The sequence below is a fragment of the Oncorhynchus mykiss genome, chromosome 28 (genome assembly GCF_013265735.2).
Source record: "Oncorhynchus mykiss isolate Arlee chromosome 28, USDA_OmykA_1.1, whole genome shotgun sequence".
Classification (NCBI taxonomy): domain Eukaryota; kingdom Metazoa; phylum Chordata; class Actinopteri; order Salmoniformes; family Salmonidae; genus Oncorhynchus; species Oncorhynchus mykiss.
Genome location: NC_048592.1, coordinates 14,386,114 through 14,397,366, shown reverse-complemented (window position 1 = coordinate 14,397,366; position 11,253 = coordinate 14,386,114). Strand labels below are relative to the sequence as shown.

The 11,253-nt window shown below is 40.9% G+C and overlaps 1 protein-coding gene across 1 annotated transcript in view; it reads right to left on the bottom strand.

The window, feature by feature from the left end:
• Nucleotides 1–269: 269 nt before the first annotated feature.
• Nucleotides 270–11,253, bottom strand: part of klhl14 (kelch-like family member 14) — a 43,653-nt gene continuing 32,669 nt past the window's right edge. The window contains exons 6-9 of the mRNA XM_021589256.2: nt 5,365–5,555; nt 4,874–5,032; nt 2,615–2,772; nt 270–1,652 (exon numbers count right to left, since the gene is read on the bottom strand). Coding sequence (XP_021444931.1) covers nt 1,512–1,652; nt 2,615–2,772; nt 4,874–5,032; nt 5,365–5,555 — 649 coding nt within the window. The 3' untranslated portion in view covers nt 270–1,511. The remainder of the gene's footprint in view (nt 1,653–2,614; nt 2,773–4,873; nt 5,033–5,364; nt 5,556–11,253) is intronic.

The following is an 11,253-nucleotide window of genomic DNA, read 5'->3' as shown; positions in this document are numbered from 1 at the left end:
ATCAGATTACATTACCAAATTTGGGTCATCGGAAAGTTTCGTTACTGATTACAATCTTGGACAGGTTACTAGTGACTGTAATGGATTTCATTAAGAAAGTAACGTACCCAACCCTGCTTGACAGTTATTACATTCAAGAAATGTCTGAATGGTTACTTTGTTTGAATGGATCTGTGAATGTCCTTGTATACTGGAAGTTCAATGTAAAGGCAGTGTCTGTTGACTGGAAATATTTGCAGTACCTGAAACAAGCTGCAGAGACGTTTGTAGTTGTCAAGTTTCCTTTTTATTTTCATATTCTAAAATGCAAAGGACATAACAGGATTTGAGAATAAATCCCAGGTTGAGTGCACAAAAATGTTCCACTGCAAGCTATTATTTACAAGAAAAAAAGTACCATACCGTATCTATATGTAATTCAACAGGTACCAACATTCAGTGTGGACCTTGCACACTTACTTAGACAAAATAGTAGAACGCGGACATGACAGTTGAATTCACTTTTCATCATGTTTCTGAACATAGCATACTAAAGGTAACAACAATTCAACTTTTAGTTTTGTGAACCATTCTTACACACAACTGTTTTTAAGGTTCACCATTAGTGCATTGAGGACCACTGTGTGCTTTATCATAATCGTAAATGGGATGTACCCTTTTTGAGGAATTTATTGTGTGCTCTCTGGAAATAGGCTCTGTTAAACATTAACAGGTAACATTGAACATAAAACATAAAACCTAGCTTATCACTCAGTTAAACTTGCTACCCGTGGATACCAATGGCTAGCAATGAATAATAATCATTTGATTGTAACATCCTTAAATAACCCTATTCGTTTTTTAGTGCCGTTTTTACAAAGGTCAGAATCGATGTTGAATGTAAAAATTGTTCTCGCTTGCAGCTTAAAGAATGATTCATTTGCTGCAGATGAACTGTTAGTTAGTCTCTGGTTTACAATATACTGTACACAGAATCATGATTTTGGTTGGGAAAAAAAGAGCATATTAACCAGAACTCAGTTTCAGTGTGATTTGGTCGACAAGACAGTTTGTTTCCAGTGTCTATTCTTTTTAACAACACTGCATTCTGTTTTGGATTTATGTCTCCTACTAATAACAAGATACAAATTGATTTTTTTAAAGCTATAACAATTCAGTTAAACACTATGCGTGCTATATCAAGATAAGCCAAAAACACTTACTATCAATTAAAGAAAAAGTCTGACATGAAATGTGACTATTGTCTGGGAAAAAGTTCAACACAGATGGGGATTTAAATACATGAAATACATGATTACTTACTTTTTCAAACCTTCAGTAGGCAATAATAACGAAAGTGCTCTTTTGTCAAACCTGTAAAAAAATAATTTACACACATCCCATTGGCTGATTGGAGTACTTCATCACAAAATTTGTTTACAAATGTTCATTTATCGATGGTCCTTTTCTCCATCCCCCATCCTCTTCCTCACCTATTTCCCTCCTCATCCTGCTCTGTACCTAGTGATGTGTTATTTGTTGAAGGGCAGACAGGCAGGCAGTGTGACAGTGGAGCAGGATGGGCCTGCTAAGGGTTCAGCCACCTCTCCCTCTAGCTCTGTCCAGGTCCCCTTCTCTGGGCTGTAGCATATGGTGGAAGACTTGTAGGCTCCCTGCAACATAATAATAATAATAGCGATGACTGAAATAGAGTTGCCGATTTTCTTAAATCAACCATAAATCCCCTCGTGACAGAGGGAATGGAAGCTTGTTATGTACAACAGTGAGTGGCAATTGAACGCAACCTTCACAAAAAAAATGTATGACATTTATAAAACATTTCTAGCCTGTCTATCTCTGGGTACCGGGGTTGACATGTTATTCCAGACCCGCTCAGTTTTCCACCACCACCACAAAAAAAAGTGTTTCACCATATTAAAACGAGAGTTCAGTTCACATAACAGGGTTGACCTTCAAATGAGGGACAGACATAAATGAATCACTAATCACATTGTTATTCATTTAATCTTCAAAAAATGACTTTGCCAAAGCAACAAAATAACTAAGGCTTTATAATGATGGTGAAACTTGGAGAAATGTTTGGATTGTGGGTTGAAAACTTCCCTTTAAGTGATACAGAGTTGATGGAGGGACATTTATCTGATTTACTGAATTATCCATGTGGTCTATATTAAAGGGAATTTAATTTAAAGGGATACTTTGGGATTTTGGCAATGACGCCCTTTAGATACTTCCCCAGACCCAGATTAATTTGTGGATACCATTTTTATGTCTCTGTGTCCAATATGAAGGAAGTTAAAGGTAGTTTCTCAAGCCAATGCTAACTAGCATTCGCGGAATGAATGACTGGAAGTCTATGGCTATCTACCAACATGCTAGCAGATAACCATGGACTTACAGTCATTCTGCTAACGTTAGGGAAGTAGATAAAGGTCCTCATTGCCAACATTCCGAAGTATCCCTTTAATATAACAGGTTTTTAAAATTCAATATTGGTACACAATTTCTACTTAAAATATCAAAGGGACGCAAAAGGCACTCTTTTTTGTGAAACGACCTACCTAGGTTTGCCGTGAATGAATGATATCAAGTTGATAGTGAGATGCGTCTTTACCATGCTCCAGCTGTATCCGCCCACTAGGAAGATGCTATCGTCCAGTATGCAACAGCCGGGGCCACTGCGGCCCTCCAGGATGGGCGTCTGGAGGATGTTCCACTGGTCTGCTTTGGGGTCGTAACACTCCACCAGCATCACATCCAGGTGTGAGAACCCTGAGCACAAAATAACAGTTAATGATACATGCGATTGTAAATAGGATTTTACAGGTGAATAAAAAAAGAAGAGCGATCGCAGATAAAGTCAATCAAAATCTATTTGGTTTAATACAAGTTGCAACCTCAGCACAGAAATGTCTAACGGGCCTTCTCTGAGGAAGAACTTATTAATCACACAGGCCTTAATGTTCTGTAAACACCTGCCCGAGACTCTTGTAAGGAGTCACAGCATCAGCTGCTACAGAATCACAGTGTCACAGATACATTATCACATGTCATCAAGGCAAAGGGTGGCTACTTTGAAGAATCTCAAATATAAAATGTATTTGGATTTGTTTCACACTTTTATCGCACTACATGATTCCATATGTGTTATTTCATAGTTTTGATGACTTCGCTATTTTTCTGCAATGTAGAAAATAGTCAAAATAAAGAAAAACCCTTGAATGAGTAGGTGTGTCCAAACTTTTGACTGGTACTGTAATATATACATAAGGAAAATTCCACCCAAAAACGATCTCTTGGTATTTGTTTCATTGGTCCGTTGTTGACAGTCCCAAAATGCTTTGCTTGCCGGCAATGAAGTTTTCAAGATATAAAACTTTCAAAATACAGAAATGATACATATGATGCAAAACAAAGTATCATATGATATAAAATGTATCAAACGGGTATGATGAATGTTTTTGGAAAGTTACATATCTTGAAAACTTGTTCGCTGACAAGAAAAACATTTTGGGACTAGTTTTTTGGGCGGAAGTTTCCGTCAAAATAAAAAACACAATCATGGGAAGCACAAATAAAACATCACAAATCACCCAGAAAAACAGTTTCATTCCTCCACAAGTCCCCAATCAATACTCTGACCTGCCCGAACGGCACCAGAACATGAATATGAAATGTATTTTGAGTTTATTCCAGCAATACGGCACATTAAAACTAAAACCAGATATACCTAACTCGGTGGAGAGACCCTAGGAACTTCAAAAGTTAACCAATCCTGTGAACGGGTTAGGCAACTCAGGTGTCTCTACTTCAGCATCAAAGTTGGAATGGAATAGACTCCTACTGTTTTTACCAAACAAATGTCAATGTATATAGTTCTGACCGCCCCTCTCTATGCGGGTTCAAGAAAAGAACGAAGAAGAGAGGGAAGGAGATGGAAACTCACATTGGTGAGATATTCTGCAGCTAAAGGTAATGTGTCAGCCCATTAATTATTAAAATAGAAATTCACTATCAATTTTAGGCTAACTCTGTAAACCGCTCTGCACAATCAATGAACAAACAGCATCGCCTAGGCCTATACATTATCTCCCAGACTCATGGATAGAAAGTTTAGAGCGTAGCATAAGGTAACAAGTCCATCCAGGATGCATAATACACTACACATTCAAAGGAGATTACTAGAATTGGTTGAATTTTGAAGTATAGGCTAAACCAATTATGTACCAAAGATATCTTAAATAAATAAAAACACGTAAATGTTTTTCTTGCGTGCATATGTGGTAGGCTATATAATGTATTATGTTAATTATGTTAATTCCAGAATTTTTTTTCGGGCTTGGGTTCATAGGCCTATGCATATGCATAATATGCCTATAGGTGTTTTGAATTAATAATGACTTTAGAAAGCTCTGTCCATTTCGTTGTGTTAGGCTTTGAAACAACGTCCACGACGACTTTGTTTTCTACTCAGTTTCAACCTGTTGTTGGAACTTCTTTCGTCAAAATGATCAACCACATTGAGGTGAGTTTTAAAAGCACATACTGTTTTGATGATAAGTGTTTGATGTGATTTTCGATTGTATTTGCATTGATGTCAGAGTGGTTAGAGGGACAATAGAGTGCTGAGTACCGAGCCATCAGCGACCTGATGGTCGTTAGTGAGTTGGGTACTAAGGGTACGCAGGTCCAGAGTGCATAAAGGAGATTATCGTGACTCAACGGTCACATAGAATTTTAATACAGTCATGGCTCCTGGTGTGGTAATATGCTCACCGCAACAACCCTAAGTACAACTATTCAAAAAAATCCATCTTGTAATCCACATAGTCTATTCTGCACAGTACAGTAGCTGAGACATGCCAGTCCTTACCTTTCAGATGGTTGCCCCCGATAGCGTAGAGGCGGTCGTTCATCCCAGCCAGGGCATGAATAGCTCTCTTTGTGTTCATATCCTGTTTCCTGGCCCACACATCCATGATGGGGTCGTAGCAATACAGCCAGGATACGTACTCTCCATTGTGGACTCCTCCTATAGTGGAATGTCAGATACACACATAAAGACCTATTAGCTGCGAATGGCAGGATCAGGATCCATGGACACATCACTCTGCTTTTGGAAAGTCTGTATGCATTGATAGGTGATATTTAGCAGTCCTGCACTCATCACAATACTACAGATCAGTAGATTTTGTACTCTCATTTTGACTGTGTCTGAGTGAATAATTTTTCAGCTTTTATTTTCCAACATGAACTAATTTCTCATGAATAAGATGATCAGTGGGTGTCCCTTGAAAAATAGGTATTTGGACAAATGGGACAACCTTGTAAAATAAAGGTTCTATAAAATGAGTGAGGTCTGACCTGAGATGTATATTTTCCCATTGTGCACTGCTCCAGCGTGTGCGGCTAGAGGCTGGGGCAGGGAGGACACGTAGTTCCACTCGTTAGTCTCTAGCTTGTAGGACTCCACACTGGAGAGGTAGCCCGACTCGTTCCTCCCGCCAATCACATACAGGTGCTTATCCAGGCAGCAGGCGAAGAAACTGGCTCTCCTGAGCAGGAGGTGTCAACCAGACAACATAATTAAAACAAGCAGGACAGTGTGTGTGTGTGTGTGTGTGTGTGTATGTGTGTGTGTGTGTCAGTGTCAGTGGTATGCACAGTTTTGAGGGGCCCACCCACAAGGTTCGAGCAAGGGTCACATCTTTTTTGTTGTTGCCATGGGGCAGAGAGAAAAATGTGCAGTTTTATAGCTAATCTCATGCTATTTTACACATTTTGCCATGAGGCTGAGAGAAAATGTTGCTGTTATAGGGCAAATTTCCTGCTATTCTACACATTTTGCCATAAGGGTGAGGTAACATTTTGCGTTTTAAAGCACATTTCCTGTAATTAAAAACAAATATATATAGCTCTTGGGCCCCCCCAGGGGCTGTGGGGGTGTGTGCTATGCCAGTGGTGTGTGTGTGTCAGTGTTCATTTCTGCAGCTATTTTAGATTGAGTTTTGGTCTTAAAATATATTTGGTCTAAGGCACCACATCGCAGTGCTAGAGGCGTCACTATAGTCCCGGGTTCGATCTGCAGCCTTCCGCGACCGCGAGACCCATGAGGCACAATTGGCCCAGTGACGTCCGGGTTAGGGGAGGGTTTAGCCGGCCCGGGATGTCCTTGTCCCATCGCGCTCTAGCGACTCCTAGTGGCGGGCCGGTGGCATGTACGCTGACTTCGGACGCCAGCTGTAAAGTGTTTCCTCCGACACATTGGTGAGGCTGGCTTCCGGGTTTAGCGAGCAGTGTGTCAAGAAGCAGTGCGGCTTGATGGGGTCGTGTTTCGGAGGACGCATGGCTCTCCACCTCCGCCTCTCCTGAACCCGTACGGGAATTGCAGTAATGGGATGACTAACTACCAATTGGATATCATGAAATTGTGGAGAAAAAGGGGTAAAAAGTAACAACACAAATATATATATATTTTAGTCTTAGTCACATTTTAGTCTTTTCATCCTTCGTTCATTTTAATTATTATCAGTCGCCGAAAATGCTGGACAATTTTAGTCTGGTTTAGTCAGTCATTTTAGTCACATATTAGTTGGTGCATTTCTTAGCTCTTACTTGCACCATGTGCACACTCAGATAGCCTTGTCCAAATAGAGGCGTCACTATCACCATGTATACCTTAGCTGGTAACCAATGCCAGCCACAATTTATCATAGATTATAGGATATAAATCCTACAGGTTAAACAATTTAGGTTCTGATTTTTTCAGCATCATAACCATCGAAGGGGTTAAATAACAGTGATGTCCTTGAAAAGTGGAGAACATGAGCTTTGCAACAATGTCAGAAGTATTACTGCAGTCCTAATATTCAGCAAAACTCGTTATTGCCAAAACAGATGAATAACAGCGCACATGGCAAAACAGAGCTTCTGATGTGAAAAAGCAAAGATGATGAAAGACATTATTGTTAGTTTGTTACAAGTGCATCCGTTCAAAACAGAGACGAGTGATTGAAGTGACCGGGAGCTGTGAGTGTGTGGGGAGCCAGATCAATGCAATCAGCCCACGCAACAGAAAGACTTTAGCAGCCAATGAGAGGATTGCGTTATATATTATGCACAGGGATGCATGCTTATGATTGGACAAAACAGATGAAAAGGCGTTTCATGTCAAATGGAATGACCATTAGTCTCACATGGAATTCTCATCTCGTTACCTTTTCGTAAACTAAAATAAAAAGCCATTGGTAATAGTTCTCCTTTTTTCAGGGCATCTCGTTATTGTCATTCGTTTTCATCAGGAAAAACAGTTTGTTGAAAAGTATTTTTCATCATAGGTATTGTTGACGATATTAACACTAATGTGTGTGTGTGTGTGTGTGTGTGTGTGTACGGCTGTTACGGTGACCGTATTAACACCACAACGGCAATCACCAGTCGTGACGGCAGTCAAATTCCACGTGACCATTTAGTCACGGTAATTACTGTAGGATTCTGCAAGTTAGTAGCCTACCAAACTTGCTAACTCCACACTATTGCCCCTCTAATCACTCTGACATCAATGCAAATGTAATCGAAAATCTAATCAAAAACTCCATGAGAACCTATAAGCTTATGTTGATCAACATTTCAAAATCAAATCAAAATCAAATCAAAGTTTCTTTGTCACGTGCACCGAATACAAACAGGTGTAACCAATAGTGCAAAAAATATAGTATTTGGTGAACAATAGGTAGGTAAAGAAACAACAGTAAAAAAGACAGGCTATATACAGTAGCGAGGCTACATACAGACACCGGTTAGTCGGGCTGATTGAGGAAGTATGTACATGTAGATATGGTTCAAGTGATTATGCATATACAATGAACAGAGAGTAGCAGTATAGTAAAAGGGGTTGGCGGGTGGTGGGTGGGACACAATGCAGATAGCCCGGTTAGCCAATGTGCGGGAGCACTGGTTGGTCGGCCCAATTGAGGTAGTATGTACATGAATGTATAGTAAAAGTGACTATGCATATATGATAAACAGAGTAGCAGCAGCGTAAAAAGAGGGGTTGGGGACACACAATGCAAATAGTCCGGGTAGCCATTTCATTACCTGTTCAGGAGTCTTATGGCTTGGAGGTAAAAACTGTTGAGAAGCCTTTTTGTCCTAGACTTGGCACTCCGGTACATCTTGCCATGTGGTAGTAGAGAGAACAGTTTATGACTGGGGTGGCTGGGGTTTGACAATTTGTAGGGCCTTTCTCTGACACCGCCTGGAGTAGAGGTCCTGGATGGCAGGCAGCTTAGCCCCAGTGATGTACTGGGCCGTACACACTACCCTCTGTAGTGCCTTGCGGTCAGAGGCTGAGCAATTGCTGTACCAGGCAGTGATGCAACCAGTCAAGATGCTCTTGATGTTGCAGCTGTAGAAACTTTTGAGGATCTCAGGACCTATGCCAAATATTTTAATTGCTTGGGGGGCGTGCCCGGTCCTCCTTTTCCTGTAGTCCACAATCATCTCCTTAGTCTTGGTTACGTTGAGGGATAGGTTGTTATTCTGGCACCACCCGGCCAGGTTTCTGACATCCTCCCTAAAGGCTGTCTCGTCGTTGTTGGTGATCAGGCCTACCACTGTTGTGTAGTCTGCAAACTTAATAATGGTGTTGGAGTCATGCCTGGCCATGCAGTCGTGGGTAAACAGGGAGTACAGGAGGGGATTGAGCATGCACCCCTGGGGAGCTCGTGTTGAGGATAAGCGTGGCAGATGTGTTGCTCCCTACCTTCACCACCTGGGGGCAGCCCATCAGGAAGTCCAGGATCCAGTTGCAGAGGGGTTTTCTTATAAGCTTCCGGGTTAGAGTCCCACACCTTGAAAGCGGCAGCTCTCCCCTTTAGCTTCGTGCGAATGTTGCCTGTAATCCATGGCTTCTGGTTGGGGTATGTATGTACAGTCACTGTGGGGAAGATGTCCTCGATGCACTTATTGATAAAGCCAGTGACTGATGTGGTGTACTCCTCAATGCCATTGGAAGAATCCCGGAACATGTTCCAGTCTGTGATAGCAAAACAGTCTTGTAGTTTAGCATCTGCTTCATCTGACTACTTTTTTATAGATCGAGTCACTGGTGCTTCCTGCTTTAATTTTAGCTTGTAAGCAGGAATCGGGAAGATAGAGTTGTGGTCGGATTTACCAAATGGAGGGTGAGGGAGATCTTTGTACGCGTCTCTGTGTGTAGAGTACAGGTGATCTAGAATTGTTTTCCTTCTGGTTGTACATTTAACATGTTGATGGAAATTTGGTAGAACTGATTTAAGTTTCCCTGCATTAAAGTCTCTGGCCACTAGGAGTGCCACCTCTGGGTGAGTGGTTTCCTGTTTGCTTATTTCCTTATACAGCTGACTGAGTGCGGTCTTAGTGCCAGCATCTGTCTGTGGTGGTAAATAAACAGCCACGAAAAGTATAGCTGAAAACTCTCTAGGCAAGTAGTTTGGCCTGCAATTTATCACAATATACTCTACTTCAGTCAAGCAAAATCTTTAGACTTCCTTAGATTTCGTGCACCAGCTGTTGTTTACAAATATGCACAGACCGCCCCCCCCCCCCCCCCCCCCCTCGTCTTACGGAGTGTGCTGTTCTATCCTGCCGGTGCAGCGTATATCCTGCTAGCTGAATATCCATGTCGTCATTCAGCCACAATTCCGTGAAACATAGGATATTACAGTTTTTGATGTCCCGTTGGTAGGATATTCGTGATCGTACCTCGTCTAGTTTATTGTCCAATGATTGCACGTTGGCGAGTAGTATTGACGGTAACGGCAGTTTTCCCACTCGCCTTTTCTGGGTCCTGACCAGGCATCCGGCTCTTTGTCCTCTGTACCTGCGTCGCTTCCTCTTGCAAATAACGGGGATGTTGGCCCTGTCGGGTGTTTGGAGAATGTCTTGTGCGTCTTGCTTGTTGAAGAAAAAATCTTTGTCTAATCCGAGGTGAGTGATCGCTGTCCTGATATCCAGAAGCTCTTTTCTTCCGTAAGATACAGTTGCAGAAACATTATGTACAAAATAAGTTACAAAAAAATAATAGCACAATTGGTTGGGCGCCCGTAAAACTGCTGCCATTTCTTCCGGTGCCATTTTGGCTATGCAATCGCGCAAGAAAACAAAAAAAACACTAAAACACTAAAAAGTGGAGTATTCCATCAGCTTTCTATAAGCTAGGCCTGTTATAGTTATTTATCAACTTTCCTAATATTAAGCACATTGCTTTGCTTTACAGCAGGAGTATAGCCTACCTGGCTGGAATGAAAATGAACCACGGGGAAAACGTCCTACATTCGCTATTGAAGTGTATAGATGACATTTATTGTTTTCCGCTGCCCCTGTTTCGAGACAGGTGCATGATAATGGTCCATTCTAAATAAAAACTAATTTCACACATACATTGTTGAGTACATGTTGAGTACAAGCCAAGATTAAATCAAGAGTTGTCTGATGGGTGACAATATTAGCCTTTTACTAATTAATGATATATTATCACTTGTGAATGATGCACAGTTTAAGGCAAACAGCGCATGTTTTTTTTTTAACTGGCATATATACTCAGCACGTGAGTTTCAAGTTTGGGGAAGACCATTTTCATCATAAAAATGCTCCTTTATAATATCTTGCCACATGGCTAGGTTATTAGAGGATTATGGGTAACACAATGTATGCATGTTTTTAAAAAAAAAGTGTACTTCTATATTAGTATTAAGAAGCTTGCCATGAGGTGTAATGGATCATGATGAACGGTCAATGATGAGATGACCCATTCCCACAAAACCCAACATCTAATGGTAGAGGCAAATACAGTATCCTGCTATGCTTGCTGTGGATTGAGCACTGTGCTCAACAATGCCTGCCAAAATGCGTTAAACTGGTCAAATAATCCGATACATGTAAATCGTTTTTAAATATGAAAATACACCAGAACAAGTGATCTAATTCTGCACTAGACAGGATTTGAAACACCATAATAGTGTTTAGGAGCTTCAGAGAGGAAACACCATAAAAGAAGGTATCTAATTCTGCATTAAACAGAACTCGAAACAAACACCAAAATAGTGTTTTCTACCTTTCACAGTAATGCTCCCAGTCCCTGGCAAGGTGTTGCACAACACTTGATTAAAGTGGTGTTACAAGACACCATGTAATGTTTCAAAACATCCCAGGATGAAGTCTTTCTATCCTACAGAAAAGTTCAGATTTCATCTCCTTAAAAGTGTAATGTCA